The sequence below is a fragment of the Tachysurus vachellii genome, chromosome 9 (genome assembly GCF_030014155.1).
Source record: "Tachysurus vachellii isolate PV-2020 chromosome 9, HZAU_Pvac_v1, whole genome shotgun sequence".
Lineage (NCBI taxonomy): Eukaryota > Metazoa > Chordata > Actinopteri > Siluriformes > Bagridae > Tachysurus > Tachysurus vachellii.
The window spans coordinates 25,777,849-25,796,045 of NC_083468.1; the positions used below are offsets into that span (position 1 = coordinate 25,777,849).

At 39.6% G+C, this 18,197-nt stretch overlaps 1 protein-coding gene across 1 annotated transcript in view; it reads left to right on the forward strand.

Moving 5' to 3' along the window:
- Positions 1–772: 772 nt before the first annotated feature.
- The window catches only part of kcnab1a (potassium voltage-gated channel subfamily A regulatory beta subunit 1a), a 111,450-nt gene continuing 94,025 nt past the window's right edge, over positions 773–18,197 (forward strand). Inside the window, exon 1 of the mRNA XM_060878373.1 lies at positions 773–1,213. Coding sequence (XP_060734356.1) covers positions 966–1,213 — 248 coding nt within the window. The 5' untranslated portion in view covers positions 773–965. The remainder of the gene's footprint in view (positions 1,214–18,197) is intronic.

Below are 18,197 nucleotides of genomic sequence, written 5' to 3' on the forward strand. Positions count from 1 at the left end.
TGTCACCTCACTCAACTCTCAGTTGTTCTTCTGGGGGATCCTTGAAAGGTTCTATGTACAGTAGAACTCTACAAGATAGTGTTTGTATATTGGCGAATCACCTTTAGTTAACTAAAATCCCCTAATTGTTCAAGAAAACCTAGAGGAACCCATCAACTGAGTCTATTACATCATCCCATCATCATCTGAGTCAGTAAAATAAAAGGTTCAATCTAGCCACATAAATGTTTTTTGGCTGATCTACTTCCAGTTCTATGAAGAACCCCTATGAAGTTCTATGAAGTTTCCCTGTCTGTTTGTGTTCCATGTTTTGAGTTACCTACAGTAATAACCATTAAGGATCCAAGGAAACACAGCTTTGACTACAAAACAAGGATTCCTCAAGGTTTCTTAAACATTTAACAGTTCAAGATTCTGTTAAAACAGTTCTGACATTCTCCTCAGGTTCTAATCAGAACCATTACTTAAAGTTGTGAAAGCAAAGCTGTCTGGTTCCTCCAGAGAGACAAAGGCTCCTGAAAGGTGAAGGTGTTTGTTCCTCATCCATGCTGTGTACCAGGGATGAAAGAAAGGAGGCAATGTCAGAAGAAAAGTGCTGAAGAATGAAAAAAAAGATGAGGATGAGAGGGTGAATGAGCAGGAGGAAAGAGAGGTGGAGCATGAGTGAGTGAGAGAGAAAAAGAGAAAGGGGAGGGATAGAGTGAGCGAGAGGGAGTGGAAGAGGGAGAGGGGAGGGAAAAATGTCCCAGATTCCCATGGTGTGTACTGGAGAGAGAACTCAAGCCAAGCCGATCAAACCAGGAGCAAACTGAACAGAGATAGACAGCAGTTTCTATACTTTTCCTTGAGAAACGTGTTGACAGAGGACATCAAGAGGACAGCTAAGTCTTTGTGAGACACTGTAGAACTCTTTAAGGGTCTTCCAGACCTTTAAGTAGAACCCTCAGAGCAGCAGACTACGAGAGATGTACTTATACAAAGCCACTTGCTCAGAAATTCCCAACCTGAAACCCAAAGGAGTTCAGAAGGTGAAAGACAGAACACAGTCCCGCATCAGCAGGGACAACTCAGTGGACAAGACTTACCCCTTTATGTGCTGGAGTGGACTGAGGACTAACACGCATCTGGAGCTAAAACACCTGGAGGAGTTCCTCAACACACACGCCGTCTCGCTTCAGGACACCGTGTCAACCGTGACTGGCATGGTGTACAGGTACACACCTCTGTGTGCTGGTTTTTTATTTTTTCACACAATACAGGTTTAAAATAAAAATCTTTAGGGTTTAATGGGCTATATGTGGGTTCTAAAAGGATCTCTTTAGAACATTTCATGATTTTCTGTAGTGTAGAGTTTAGGGATTACTTAGAGGTACAAACTCAAAAACCTTTAGAGTTACAGAGGTCAGTGTTGACCTCTAGATCACTGGCAGATCCGAATATTATCCTGGGAATGCTGGCCATGAGATGGGAATAAACTCTGGGTGGGTTGCCAGTCCATTGCAGTACATTGGGGGAAAAAAACACAGCAACAAGGAAAAGGATGGAAGATTAAACAATTGGTAAAAAAAAAAAAAAAAAAAAAAAAAAAGTTGACTTTGACACCCAGTTGCTTGAAATACCTTTAAATAATAAAGGTTTCCTCAAGTGACCATCGGATAGGTTTCTGAAAGAGTTGTACTGTACTGTACATGCTCCTCTTTCTGATAGACAATGTGTCAGTTGTAAAGTTCTACAAAGATTCTTTAAGGGTTTGTTTAGCGAGACTGTGAGAGGACACTGAGTAACAAGGGAGCTATAAAACAACTGGACCCAGAAAGAATTCTACATCTAGACAGAAATTTCTAATCCAAGAACATTCAATGTTTTTTAGGGTTTTTTTTTTAACACTTAAAGGGTCTACAACCAGGGCACGGTGGCTTAGTGGTTAGCACGTTTGCCTCACACCTCCAGGGTTGGGGGTTCGATTCCCACCTCCACCTTGTGTGTGTGGAGTTTGCATGTTCTCCCCGTGCCTCGGGGGTTTCCTCCGGGTACTCCGGTTTCCTCCCCCGGTCCAAAGACATGCATGGTAGGTTGATTGGCATCTCTGGAAAAATTGTCCGTAGTGTGTGATTGTGTGAGTGAATGAGAGTGTGTGTGCCCTGCGATGGGTTGGCACTCCGTCCAGGGTGTATCCTGCCTTGATGCCCGATGACGCCTGAGATAGGCACAGGCTCCCCGTGACCCGAGGTAGTTCAGATAAGCGGTAGAAAATGAATGAATGAATGTTGTAGATTGATATAGAATTCACAGATACATAGTAATCTCTAGAATTTAATAGTGATAGCCCTATTTTATTTTTACAAAAAAACGGGATTCATTTCTCATACTGACGTCTGTAACAATGAGCCGACGACCCGGCGACCCGTAACGACCCGAGGTACTTCGGATAAGCGGTAGAAAACGAGCGAGAGAGGGTCTACAACCTTTACAAATGTTCCCCTGTTCACTGTAACTCTGTATCTCAGTTTTTTTCTGGAGAGACCCTCTAAAAGTTCCCATGTACCCCTGCAATACACTTTCAAGTATCCCTTGTGGAACCCATTGCCTAAGCCTCAGCAACACAGGTGAAGTGTGGAGCCATAAATTTCAAGTATTTAAGTTGTTATTTTGTGGGAAACCCTTAAGGTTCTATTTAGAATATTGCAATAAAGTGTTTCCCTATATGACTAGGTTCCACGTAGAACCCTTATTTTAGAGCCTAATTATCCAACAAACACCAGAAGAAATATTTTTTTCTAAGACTCTTTGGGTTCTCAAGTGGTTCTTTGTCATGGTGTATGTTTACATTTATGGCATTTAGCAGACACCCTTATCCAGAGTGACTTACAACTGAGCAATTGAGGGTCAAGGGCCTTGCTCAGGGGCCCAGCAGTGGCAGCTTAGTCCTGGGGTACGAACCCATGACCTTCCGATCAGTAGACCAACACCTTAACCACTGAACTACCACATTTACGCCATCTGCTAGATGGCTTAAATGTGTATGTTTCTCTAAAGAGACTTTAACATCCATTGCACAAAAGATTGTATGTAGTGGAAAAAAGGTTCTTTAGACTCTAAAAGGGGATTTACTGAAAGGTTTCTCGCAGTTCTTGTATGTCATCACTGCAAAAACCCTTTTTGTTTCTTCATTTTTTGTTTCTTTATTTTTAAGAAGAACCTGTAAGGATTTGCCTAGAGATAAAAACTGAAGAAAAGTGATAGCTTTGTTGGAATGTTGTCTGGAGTGAAGTATTTGGTTTTGCTTTGAAATGTAAGATCCATTGTTTATTATTCCTGAGAACTTTATCCAGCTGGATTCTAGCAGAACGTTCTTTTTGTTCTCATCCACTCATAGCTTCATGTTTTTGAATGTCTGGTTGAGAGGAGAAGAAGAAGCAGGAAGCCAGTGGTGATGTTCTAGCTTTGCTCCCCTACAACCTCTACATCATCCTGTAAAACTTACTAAGACACCATCAGTTGACCAGGTTTATGTTGAGCAGGATGTGTTAAGATTGGAATGACGCTTCAACAGTATCACCATCTCGAGTAGAACGTTTTTGGGCTTCTGAATTGTGTATGTGGGTTACACGTCCCGAGGCAGTCAGGATGGGGTGAGTAGCGGGATAGTCGTCCTCTGCCTTTTCTCCATAGCAACAGTAATGAAAATAAAAGCTAGCGGTGGTCCACAATATATGGATAAACCTCCTAGGCTGAGGAACACATCTCAACTTAGGCGTCATCATCTTCACCACCTCATTGCTCAAGCTATAGAGTAGAATAATGGAGGCTTCAATGGGATTTTAAAGATGGATGGTTAGTGAACTTCCAGCTCAGGAGCAGTGGGTCAATGGTTGTGGCTTTGGGGAACTGATCAGAAAATGTTCTCCTGTCACTGTATTTATTTGTAAAATTCAAATATGAGGGGGGCAACGGTGGCTTAGTGGTTAGCACCTTCGCCTCACACCTCCAGGGTTGGGGGTTCGATTCCCGCCTCCGCCTTGTGTGTGTGGAGTTTGCATGTTCTCCCCGTGCCTCGGGGGTTTTCTCCGGGTACTCCGGTTTCCTCCCCCAATCTAAAGACATGCATGGTAGGTTGATTGGCATTGTGTGAGTGAATCCAGGGTGTATCCTGCTTTGATGCCCGATGACGCCTGAGAGACACAGGTTCCCCGTGACCCGAGGTAGTTCGGATAAGTGGTAGAAGATGAGTGAGTGAGTGAGAATTATAATATGCTTAGGAAATATTGTTTAAATGTTCAAGGTTTCTAGCATTATTATGTCACAGAAATAAAAGTCTGTGCCCTGGAGGTTGCAGAACACACAATGACACACACACACAGATCAATGACACAAAGAGAAACCAGGAATATAAGTACATATTAAATGCTGATTAGATGTGAAACAGAACAGAACGCCATCATCGGGGTGAGCGATGTGTCAGGGGTGATGGGTAATGTAGTTCAGGGACGATTCTGGTGTAACCATGACAACAATGTTGATCTAGTTATCTAATATCAAATGAACACAACAGTCTAATAACCCGTTGCCTGTTTTTTTAAATGACTGTACATGAAGCTGTCCATTACTGATAGTTTATAGAAATAGTAATATGAACACTGCCAAAGTCATTTTATCTGTCATGTGCAGGAAATAAATATCTTGTTTAGCTTTGGAGAAGTTTCTCTGTGGTCATAAAATATTGTTTTATATATGAAATGTCAGTCATTTAAACATGATTTCTATAACATCTTTTATAGATAGTTACTCTTAAAGGTGTCTTTCTGTGATTGTGTATCTGTGTGACTGACACAGCTCTGAGGGGGGCTTAAAGCAGGAGAATGTTTGCCTGCAAACACACACACACACACACACACACACACACACACACACACACACACACACATATACACATATGCATGCCCATTCGGTGATGTAATTGGACTGTTTTGGCGTACGCACGTCAATGTCAGTAAATGTTTCTCCTTTATACTGATCCCAGGTCAGTTTGAAGGCATTACTTATGGTTATGATTAGGATCTGTGTGATGAGATCAACAGAATGAATATAAATAGGAAACTTGGAGGAGAAATATCCGTGACAGGAATTTCTAGGATAGAGTAGAATAGAAGATCTCTGTGAAATGATACGAGTCAAGCCGAGTTAATATTGGTTTTAGAGCAATGAATATACAGAGAGAGAGAGACACAGAGAGAGAGAGAGAGAGAGAGAGAGAGAGAGAGAGAGAGAGAGAGAGAGAGAGAGAGAGAATGAGAGAGAGAGAGAGAGAGAGAGAGAGAGAGAGAGAGAGAGTCAAGCAAAGGCCAGTGAAGGTCGTGTGACCCAGTGAACAGGAGCATCATATGACCCGTGGCAAAAAGCCATCACGCAGCAGGTTGGAATTCCAGGCGAGTAATCACTGACCTCAAACATATTAAGCACAACAACCTCCCTCTTTTAAATCATAGGACATCAACGCAGATACCAAACATTTCTGGAGGCAATTTTATTAATCTACAGTAAGAAACTCAGCGCGGTGGAATTGTCTGAATGTTTAAATGTTTAATGCTGTGAAGTAAAACAAGTCCTGGTTCCTGTTCAGACTCCAGCATCAGCAGGTGATTAGACAGTTTGTGATCGAGCTTGTTTGCTTGTAAAGCTTTCAGAGAAAGCCTTTTAAAGTGTAAAGCCTCTGCGTGTGCTATCCGTCATGCCCTCGCGGCCTAATGAGCGTCTGATCGGAGCCCTTATAGGGAGAAACCCATTCTAATGATTTATAGCTATTTGTCAGCTTCGGGAATGTTCTGCCTTCTCCTGACTGCAAGGAACCTTGCTTCACTTTCTTTATTTCTCTAACCATCATTTGTTCATTTCCAGGGAGATTAATGTGAACCGGTTAAATCACAGAACGTTAACAGGCTGTTGTTACCGGGATTACATGTTAGCATTACTGTGTTTTTTGACATTTATAAGATTATATAGTTACACATCAGCGTCTGTAACTGGAGCACCATGCAAACGCAATTACGCGTGTACTCGCTGAATCGGGCCTTGACAGGATCGGATGTCGGATAGTATTCCTGCTTTAAGAGGTTCTAGCGTGTCGTTAAGTAAAGATGACACGTTCGGTTTCATCCGGCTGCGTTGTTTTAAACAGTCGGCTGCTACTTCCCTGTTGTACCACATGTCCTTGTTGTGGCATGCTGTAAAAAAAAATAAAATAAGAATCAGGAAAATGATAACAGGTTACCAGGAAGTAAATGATAAAAAATTCAATCCTGTAAACACAACCACAAACAAATCATTATATTAAAGGTGGGGTGTATGTTGTTTGAAATCACCAAAACAAACACGCCCCTAACCCAAATGGGTCCCATTCCTGTATTTATAGCTCCGCCCACACATACATACGTAACCCAGGCAACTAACAGAAAGAAATGTGTCTTTATCGTAGCTGAAGGGAAGAACGATTGTAGATAAACAAACAAGCAAAAATGACACACAAGCATAATCATGTAAAGGACAAAGACATATATTAGTTCTGTGTAACAAAGCAAAACCAACGTTACTCACCTATCGAGAAGGAAAAAAGCGCCTCGGCGTCCCATCGCAGGCCTTCCCGCTCCCGGGTCCTACTTCTTGCCTTATCGTAAGCCTTTCTTCGCTTTTCATCTGCCAAGTCAATGTTTCAATCGCTTTCAGCTAATGTCACACATGCGCACTGAACACTCTCTCCGCCCATATTGACAAGACACGCCCCTTTCTGCTCATTGGCTACACGTTTGTTTTGTTTGTCGACTCGACTCAGTTTTTGAAGCATTTCTCAAACAACGTGCACCCCACCTTTAATAGATATTTTGATATTTTATGTCAGTCATATTGCAGCTCAATGGAAACATAAAGAAATTTCTGGAATATTGTTCAGTCTTAATATAGAATAATACGAGCGTCTATTCCACATATTCGCAATTTTCACTGTCTATTGCAAAGAATTGAGAAAAAACTACTTATTCATTTAATACTATTCGTTTTCATAGAGCGTAGCGTTTAGTGTAAATGTGCCTAATGTCATGTGATGGATAATTCATTAAAAACTATTATTTCTACAGCATTATAGCTCCATGCTACTGAATTTTCCAATCTGATTGGTCAGAAAGTGTGCATTAGTTATCTATAACATCATTCTTCTATAACTTCTATAACCGCTTTGCTTCACTTATGTTTATTATTTCTTAATTAGATGCAGAAGTTTCATAAAATAATTGTTACAGACGTCAGGATGAGAAATGAATCTCGTCCAAATAGAGCTGTGTTTTTTTTTTGTTTTTGTTTTTTTTGTAAAAATAAAATAGGGCTATCACTATTAAATTCTAGAGATTACTATGTATCTGTGAATTCTATATCAATCTACAACATTCATTCATTCATCTTCTACTGCTTATCTGAACTACCTCGGGTCACGGGGAGCCTGTGCCTATCTCAGGCGTCATCGGTCATCAAGGCAGGATACACCCTGGACGGAGTGCCAACCCATCGCAGGGCACACACACACTCTCATTCACTCATGCACTACGGACAATTTTCCAGAGATGCCAATCAACCTACCATGCATGTCTTTGGACCGGGGGAGGAAACCAGAGTACCTGGAGGAAACCCCGAGGCACGGGGAGAACATGCAAACTCCACACACACAAGGCAGAGGCGGGAATCGAACCCCGACCCTGGAGGTGTGAGGCGAACGTGCTAACCACTAAGCCACCGTGACCCCAATCTACAACATATATACTGGAAATAATTTTTAATTATGTTATGATTATTAATTTCTGAGTACATTACATCCAGCTATTCAGTGCGTCTCTGATTAAGTGTTAAGTGTCTCGGATTCTTTGGTCTCCGCTTTCCTCTGTTATTGTGTGATAACATCACATCCTCTTCTCTTCTCTTGTTTTACTGAGCTCAGAGATTTGTTAATCGTAGTCTGAGCACTGAAATTGGTCTGATTTGCATGAGACATTTTTGCAAATCGCTCGTTCTGATCATTTATTCATCTTGGAAAGCTGATAAATGTTTAACGAGAGATCTCCAAGTGTCTGCGTTTAATTCTTAATCGGATGTGAAATCAGAGAACCGAACTGAGGACAGTTTATCTGGCAATCTGACTCAGACTTTCACAGTGAAGTGGGAGGTTTTGGGGGTCGTGAGGGTCGTGGGGGTTGGGGGGTCGTCGGTGTGTCGATTGAGGAACGGACAAGGGGACAATAAGCGGTTAAGTTCCACTTTAGGAAAGTTTACTATTACTTACTTGCCTTTATGAATGTACAGTATATGTGTCAGATTAATGATGTGTTAAGCCTGTTAGACCTCCAGGTTTGTCAGTGACTCGATGTAAATAAGGGTTACATGAAAGGAATGCGCTTGTACTCGACAAGTTACACGTTTTTGTTCTGAGTCAGAAGAATTGAAGTCACTGAGTCGCGTCATTCTGTTAGAGTTAGATTAGGGTCTTGTTCTTTTTCTTTCTGCTACAAAAAACATTCACAAGAAGTCATTTCTTCTTCTAAAAGCGTAATCATTGGTGTTTTTTTTTACAAATAAATCCAAACTGATTTGAAGGAAAAACTCGATATTATTAGATCTTTACTTGGCCTCCGGATCTTGGGCTTGTCTTTGACTCGACATTAGCGCTCATCACTACAGCCTCATGATTAGTCTTATGTTGATCACATGATTGTGAATAAAAGGGAATCAAGTCTACTTATACACTGAATTTACTCCGTATTCATCCAGACATGAAGCCATGCTTTATATTTACATGTCATATTCGTAGCCTCCGCACACTCAGACTCAGACTCTCTCACATCTCCAAGGCTTGGTGTTCAAACCTCTTGATCTCGGTCACGTGATGTTTACTTAATATTATATCCTCCATAACTAATAATATACATTTACAGCATTTAGCAGACACCCTTATCCAGAGTGACTTACAACTGAGTGTTAAGGGCCTTGCTCAGGGGCCCAGCAGTGGCAGCTTGGTGGACCTGGGGTTCGAACCCATGATCTTCCAATCAGTAGCCCAACACCTTAACCACTGAGCTACCACATCTAGTAAGATAACACTTACTGGTTTGACAATTTATCGACTGTGTCAACACGCCACACGGACGCACTTCCTGTTTCGACGATGTCACTTCTGGTTTCGATTTTTTTAAGTACTTTTTTATCAGAAAAATAACGTAATATACAAAAACATGAAGTAATTTAATGGTTCCAGATTAAACAGTCATCATTCTGGGGTTGTTTTTGACTCTTTTTGGCGTTCATCAGAATAAAACTTTGTAACTGGGATAAGCTGGTAATAATGACCTGAAACACTGAGGTCAGGTCAATGAGGGCAGATTTATTATAGCACTGGGACATTTGATTTCACAAAATGAGCTCAGTTTCTTTATAAAGAACCAAACCTAATTAGTGTAATTGAGTGGTTTTGATTTGAAAAAAATTCTTTACACGCTGTTTCATTTTGGAGGCAAATTTTACTATGTATAAAAAGGAGCTTTAGAGAAAATTGCAATCGAGAAGTTACAGAAGTTCGAAATCATCGTTCCATCGCCAGCCTCTTTGTGTTAATAGGACAAAACACACAGACCAAAGTAACCAAAGTATAAACTCTTTTTTTTTCCCAATTCGATTCAATTCGATTTCATTTGTGTAGCAATTTGTCTCAAAGTAGCATTATAGAACATAAGAAATTTCCAGATTAATATTAGACTTGTATTTAAATGTGTTTGTATTTATCCCTAGTGAACAAGCCTGAGGTGACTGAGGTACATTTACAGCATATTTTACAATTCAGCAAATTGAGGGTTAAGGGCTTTGCTCAGGGGCCCAACAGTGGCAGCTTGGTGGACCTTGGATCGAACTCACAACCTTCCGATCGATACCCCAACACTTTAACCACTAGGCTACAACACGCCCCCAAACTTGCAACTGGAGGAGACTGTGATGAGGAAAAACTCCCTTAGATGGAAGAGGAAGAAACCTTGAGAGGAACCAGACTCAAAAGTGAACCTCATCCTCATTTGGGTGACACTGGAGGGTGTGATTATAAACTGTTATAAACACCAGAGAGTGTTATTATGAATAATGTCCTTTCTACAGTCAGATACAGTCTGATAATTGTGTATTGATGAGGAGGTTGTTGTCCTCAGACACCACAGGGAGTTGGTAACTTCTCTGTGAAGATGTGAAATCTTCATGGAGCCGAATCTAACTTCAGCTGGTCCATCTAGAGATAAGTCCAGAGTTTTGTTATTACAAAGCGTGTGACGGATTAAACAGTGGAACATAAGTAATCTGTTTATTATCAGGTTTGGATGATATAGATCGTCTGCTGCTCTGTGACCGAGCCATTACTGTAGTAACAATAACAAATCATAACATGTATTGAAATAAATCTGTGATTTGTTCGAGCTCAGAGCTGCTGTGACAGGAAACTAATCAGCACTTTCTGATCCGAGAAACGTTGTATCAGGAAGACGTATATAGGATATGTGTGTGGTTACTATGTAAATGAAACCTCTCTCTCTGTACGGCTAGAGGTGTGTGTGTGTGTGTGTGCATGTGTCTGTCTGTGTGTGTGTCTGTGTGTGAGTGTGTTTGTGTGTGTGCGTGTGTCTGTCTGTGTGCGTGTGTCTGTCTGTGTGTGTGTGTGTGTCTGTGTCTGTGTGTGTGTCTGTGTGTGTGAGTGTGTTTGTGTGTGCGTGTGTCTGTCTGTGCGTCTGTGTGTGTTTGTGTGTGTGCGTGTGTCTGTCTGTGTGTGTGTGTGTGTGTGTGTGTGTGTGTGTGAAAGACACAGTGAAATTCATTGACGTGTGTAATTGAGCCAAATCCTCACTGAATTCCCATCTGCCACTCACTGGAGATGTTATCTGTTATGTGTGTGTATGTGTGTGTGTGTGAGAGAGAGAGAGAGAGAGAGAGAGAGAGAGAGAGAGAGAGTATGTGGCTGCAGCATTGGGTTTTAAACACAATGAATTATTCAGTCAGTGGTTTGACATTACCATTAAAACCAGCAGCATCTCTGTAACCAGTCTCTCTGTTGAACCTCACTTCTGTAATTTATTCATAAAAAAATCTATAGTTCATGATTGCTGTGTGTTTGTCTATATATTTTGCATATTTATGGACTTTAAGGACTTTTATTTCCCTGTAAAACTCTGCTTTGTTGTCTTGTATAGTCTTGTGTGTTGTGTGTTTTACTGAAAGAAAGAAAGAAAAACAAACATTATAACAAGATAATGTGTTAGATTACAGAACGACATTAAAGCTGTAGGCACATTTGAAACAGTTCATGCAGAAATCTATTTGGTTTACTTTCTTTTTAAAAAGATTTTTGTCGAAAATGTAAACGTTAACTTTACAGTAAAGTTTAAACTTGTGTGTGTGAGTAAATTTAAGAAAGAAAGAAAGAAGTCTGTGATTAGGTGTGTGTGTGTGTGTGTGCACGCGTGCGTGTGTGTGTGTGTGTGTTCGTGTGTGTGTATGTGTGTGTTTGTGTGCACGTGTGTGTTTGTGTGCATGCGTGTGTGTGTGTGTGTGTGAGTGTTTGTGTGTGTGTGTTTGTGTGTGTATGCGTGCCTGCGCGTGTCTGTGCGTGTGTGTGTGTGTGCATCTGTGTGTGCGTGCCCGCGCTCGTGTGTGTGCGTGTGCGTGTGTGTGTGTGCATGCGTGTGTGTGTGTTTGCGTGTGTTTACCAGCAGGCGGTGCTGTAGAGTCAGTTACAGATCAGTGTGTATTCAGTGTGTTACAGATTGATGGTCAGTTGAATGAGGAGTTACATTTCTTCAGCCGGTTCAGTCCGGATTTGTGTAGCGTGAGATGGTGACGTGACGTTTCAAGAAATCCCACATTTCCATTACAGGCTAATTAAAAATCAATTAATGCACAAAATGACACTCTGCATGTTGTGAAGCACAGCACGTGTGTTCTTCATTATAGAAAATGACGCCAGCGTGTTTTTGCCCCATGGAGCCACGAGCAGCCCCAGAGCAGGGGGGCAGGTTACTGTGCTTCTACCATCTGAGTCAAACATTATATCAATATCGATTCTAATCAAACAAACAAACAAACAAACAAACAAACAAACAGCCATAGAAATAAACAGTTTTTAAAATAATTGTAAATATTGTAAATTTGGAATAAAATACTGAATAAACACACAAATATTTGATTATTTTGAAATATGAATTAAATATAATGACTTATATATTATAAGATTAGATATAAATACACTTAAAAGTCTATGCATTAAAAAAATGTAAAATGTATTTCTAAAAACAATATTTGAAATGCTATTATAAAACATTATTTTTCATATATTAATAAGAATAAGAATAATAAGAAGTAGAATATCACAATAAGAATAATATCATCTTTCTTTATTATTATCAAACATGTAAATATTTCTGTATACTATAATATTTTATGTATATTGTTTTCCATAAAATAATTCCAAATAAATCGGAAAATAGGCCTAATAATTTCTAAATGTGTTTTCTAATAATTGTTTGATGAAGAATATTAGATAAATATGGATATATATATATATATAAGACGCATTAAGTGGTATAATAGTATACCATAGTATAATAGTTTTTGCTGGAGATATTTATTGAATGTAGAAAGGACTGTAGATGATTCTCAGTGCTGTATTCTCCATGTGTGTGATGTGTGTTGGATGTGTGTATGTGACATAAACAGCCTGCTGACTGTACACGTGACATGACATGAAATCAATATCACATTACAGAAGGTATAGTAACTCTCGTCGCAAACAGGAGCGAAAGATGACAGTTTATAATTCACAGGATATATTTTTATGGTTCAGAGGCATTTTGAAGAAGCAGCATCTTGTTTGGTTTACATCATTTCTATAAATGCTGATGTTACTATTACCACTGCTATGTGACCACTACAACTACAATTACTACTAGTACTACTTCCACTGCTGCTAAGACTACTATTACTTATATTACTACTACTAATAGACTGCTACTAATGCTATTTCTGCTAATACTATAACTACTGTAAATAGTACGACCGCTACTAATATTATTTCTACCATTGCTATTACTACTTATCCTACTACAACACTTCTTCTACTAGCATTTTTACTAATATGACTACTACTACTATACTTAATATTACTAGTACTGCTATTACTGCTACTACAACTACTAATAGTATTTCTACCATTGCCTTTACTACTTTTACTACTGGTATTATTTCTGCTATTACTAGTACTGCTACTACAACTACTATTACTAGTATTACTACTACTACTACACTGCTTCTGCTACCATTACTGCTACTACAACGACTATCACAATTACTATAACTACTATTACTAGTACTACTGCTACTAATATTATTACTACCATTGCTATTACTACTTCTATTACGATTACTACTACTGCTACTACAATACTTCTACTAATATTATTTCTACTACAACTACTATTACTAGTACACTGCATCGACTACCACTACTGCTATTATAACTACTACTCTAACTACTAGTACTAGTACTACTGCTACTAAAAATATTTTTCCATAATATTACTGCTATTACTACTTCTACTACAAGTATTATTTTAACTATTACTACTCGTACTACTATAACTACTATAACTATTACTAGTATTACTTCTACACTGCTTCTATTAGTAGTGTTCTTACTATTAGTAGTGTTATTAAACACTTCTGTTAAACACACACGTTACATATTAATTACATTGTTATGTCACAAATGAAGTTTGTAATGATGTTATCATATCCACAGTGCAGTTAAACATGACCTTTACCTGACCGTGCTGACAGCGTAGACAGCGGCTTTTACTCTAATTAATATTCACAGTTTATTCACAGTAATATGGCTCGCTGGACTGTATTAGCTAGTTACCTTGCACCACGTAGGTGCTAGCGTTGCCATAGTTACAGTTTTTCATACACTCCGAAACGGTGTGAAAGGTGAAAGCAGACTTAACATGTTTTGCAGCTGTTCTGTTAATTATCAGATGTGTATGTGTGTGTGTGTGTGTGTGTGTGTGTGTGTAACAACATCACCAATGGAATTGTATTGAAGTTAATAAAAAAAAAAAAAAACTCATTTGAAATCCATTCTTTCTGGAATAATAGATGCGTTGCGTTAATTTTATTACTATTATTAGTGTGTGTGTGTGTGTGTGTGGGACATTAACCTTAAACTCAGAAACCAGGTAAAATTACTAAAAAAAGGTAGGGTTAAGAACCTGAGTGACATTTTTTTTTGTAAAAAGGAATTAAACACACAGTGTTCATGCTGTTACAGGAAAATAATCACTGACAGGATGGTGTATTAAGATTATTGTAGAATAACACAAACCCGGATGAGTTATATTCCTCTTATAACACAGCAATTTGATAAGAATTACTGTGTTGTTTTTTAATTGTGTTAAAGAACCACATGTAATGAATCAACACCTTCTGACCAATCAGAATCCAGAATCCAGAACACCTCTGAATGAATAGTGAACAGTGTACAATAGGGTTCTTGCTGTGACTATACTGTAAGGTGTGTTTTAGTTCCTACTGTACAGGAACTTTGGAGCTCAGAGACCGGAATGTTCTGGGACTGAAACAGGACAGTTGTGTTGAATTCCTGATGAGAGCTCAGTAGTTTCTCAGGAGCAGCTGATGATCTGGTTAAACATGTTCACCGCTTTGCCAATCAATAAAGAGAGAGTGTGTGTGTGTGTGTTTCACAGTGGCAGTGATCAGAGATTGATCTGTGGCTCAGTGAGGGAACGGGAGATATTCATGAGCCTGCTGTGTTTCGACCGAGTTTAAAGTGCACTAATGCTCTACATTCTATTTTCACTTTCATTTCTTTCTATTGTATATTTATTTTCTCTCCTAATCATGAACACTCCTGTTGTTTCTGTAAAGATTTATTGTCGTTCTAAAAACCCGTGTAGAGGGAGGTTTTACTCTTGTGATTTAGAGGAGCTTTTTTTACTTGTGGTTAGCAAAACTCTGTTCTGACGCAGGACTAGCATCGCTTTTGCGTAGCCAAATGTGTAGAGTGTGATCAGTGTGTACAATGTGATCAGTGTGTACAGTGTGTACAGTGTGTACAGTGTGATCAGTGTGTACAGTGTGATCAGTGTGTACAGTGTGTACAGTATGTAAGGTGTGTAGAGTGTGATCAGTGTGTACAGTGTGATCATTGAGATCAGTGTATAGAGTGTGATCAGTGTGTACAGTGTGTACAGTGTGATCAGTGTATAGAGTGTGATCAGTGTGTACAGTGTGATCAATGTGATCAGTGTGAAGAGTGTGTACAGTGTGATCAGTGTGTAGAGTGTGATCAGTGTGTACAGTGTGTACAGTGTGATCAGTGTGTACAGAGTGATCAGTGTGTAGAGTGTGATCAGTGTGTACAGTGTGTAGAGTGTGATCAGTGTGTACAGTGTGTACAGAGTGATCAGTGTGTAGAGTGTGATCAGTGTGTACAGTGTGTACAGAGTGATCAGTGTGTAGAGTGTGATCAGTGTGTACAGAGTGATCAGTGTGTACAGTGTGTACAGTGTGATCAGTGTGTACAGTGTGTACAGAGTGATCAGTGTGTACAGTGTGATCAGTGTGTACAGTGTGTACAGTGTGATCAGTGTGTACAGTGTGATCAGTGTGTACAGAGTGATCAGTGTGATCAGTGTGTACGGTGTGTACAGTGTGATCAGTGTGTACGGTGTGTACAGTGTGATCAGTGTGTACGGTGTGTACAGTGTGATCAGTGTGATCAGTGTGTACAATATGATCAGTGTGATCAGTGTGTACAGTGTAAACAGTCTGTACAGTGTGTACAGAGTGATCAGTGTGTACATTGTGTACAGTGTGATCAGTGTGTACAATGTGATCAGTGTGATCAGTGTGTACAGTGTGTACAGAGTGATCAGTGTGTACATTGTGTACAGTGTGATCAGTGTGTACAATGTGATCAGTGGGTACATTGTGTACAGTGTGATCAGTGGGTACATTGTGTACAGTGTGATCAGTGTGTACAGTGTGTACAGTGTGTACATTGTGTACAGTGTGATCAGTGTGTACTCTGTGTACAGTGTGTACAGTGTGATCAGTGTGTACAGTGTGATCAGTGTGTACAGTGTGATCAGTGTGTTCTGTGTGATCAGTGTGTACAGTGTGATCAGTGTGTACAGAGTGATCAGTGTGTGCAGTGTGTACAGTGTGTACAGTGTGTACAGTGTGATCAGTGTGTTCTGTGTGTACAGTGTGATCAGTGTGTACAGTGTGTACATTGTGTACAGTGTGATCAGTGTGTACAGTGTGATCAGTGTGTACAGTGTGTACAGTGTGATCAGTGTGTACAGTGTGTACAGTGTGTTCTGTGTGTACAGTGTGATCAGTGTGTACAGTGTGTTCTGTGTGATCAGTGTGTTCTGTGTGTACAGTGTGTACAGTGTGATCAGTGTGTTCTGTGTGTACAGTGTGATCAGTGTGTACAGTGTGTTCTGTGTGATCAGTGTGTTCTGTGTGTACAGTGTGATCAGTGTGTTCTGTGTGTACAGTGTGATCAGTGTGTACAGTGTGTACAGTGTGTTCTGTGTGTACAGTGTGATCAGTGTGTTCTGTGTGTACAGTGTGATCAGTGTGTTCTGTGTGTACAGTGTGATCAGTGTGTACAGTGTGTTCTGTGTGTACAGTGTGATCAGTGTGTACAGTGTGTTCTGTGTGTACAGTGTGATCAGTGTGTTCTGTGTGAACAGTGTGTACAGTGTGATCAGTGTGTACAGTGTGATCAGTGCGTTCTGTGTGATCAGTGTGTACAGTGTGTACAGTGTGATCAGTGTGTTCTGTGTGTACAGTGTGATCAGTGTGTTCTGTGTGTACAGTGTGATCAGTGTGTACAGTGTGTTCTGTGTGTACAGTGTGTTCTGTGTGTACAGTGTGTACAGTGTGATCAGTGTGTTCTGTGTGTACAGTGTGTACAGTGTGATCAGTGTGTTCTGTGTGTACAGTGTGATCAGTGTGATCAGTGTGTTCTGTGTGTACAGTGTGATCAGTGTGTACAGTGTGTACAGTGTGTTCTGTGTGATCAGTGTGTTCTGTGTGTACAGTGTGTACAGTGTGTACAGTGTGTTCTGTGTGATCAGTGTGTTCTGTGTGTACAGTGTGTACAGTGTGTTCTGTGTGTACAGTGTGTACAGTGTGTTCTGTGTGATCAGTGTGTTCTGTGTGTACAGTGTGTACAGTGTGTACAGTGTGTTCTGTGTGATCAGTGTGTTCTGTGTGTACAGTGTGTACAGTGTGTTCTGTGTGTACAGTGTGTACAGTATGTTCATTCGATCAGGAACTGAACAGCGCCTCAGACTCATATCACATTCTTTCCACAGTCACAGAAAGCCAGTGCAAGTCTGTAGCAGTGTGAAGCTTAAAACGAGATTAACCCAGGATTCCCTGTAACCCAGTGTGCACTAGGACCCAGGGTAACTATTTGTGTCAGAGCAGGTAAACTACAATAATATTATTTGGTTTATACAGTAGGTGTATTAAATGATCCACAGCAGGTCCAGGGGTGTTTACTTATGTTATGGACACGTGTCATATTGTGCTACGTTTTTTTTTTCTCCCTCTTACAGTTAAAATATGTAAATAATACATTAAAAATATATATAAAATATAAATAAATAAATAAATAAATAAAATAAAAAAGAAATACTTTGTTGTTCTCACGTTGAAATACTTTGATGTCCATCGAATTAAAATGTTGTAATAAATTCAAATGTCACATGAATCACATCAAAGTTTTTATTTATTAAATGATCTTGTAAACTGTTTATTATTAGGTTTAAGTTATGTCACGTTAATATCGTTTTAGTTAGTGGTTTTGTGTTAGTCCTAGGGGTGAAAATGGTAGTTGTAGAAGTTTATTTTATTTTATTTTATTATTTTATTTTAAAAAGAAAGTCTAACTATAATCAGGAGAAGGTTAAATACAAAATAATGGAAAATATTTAAGTGGAAAAAAATTCAACCCTGATACTGAACTGAGACTGGAACCTAAATTACTGTGAAGCTCGGTGTACTAGCAATTAATTATACAACACACACACACACACACA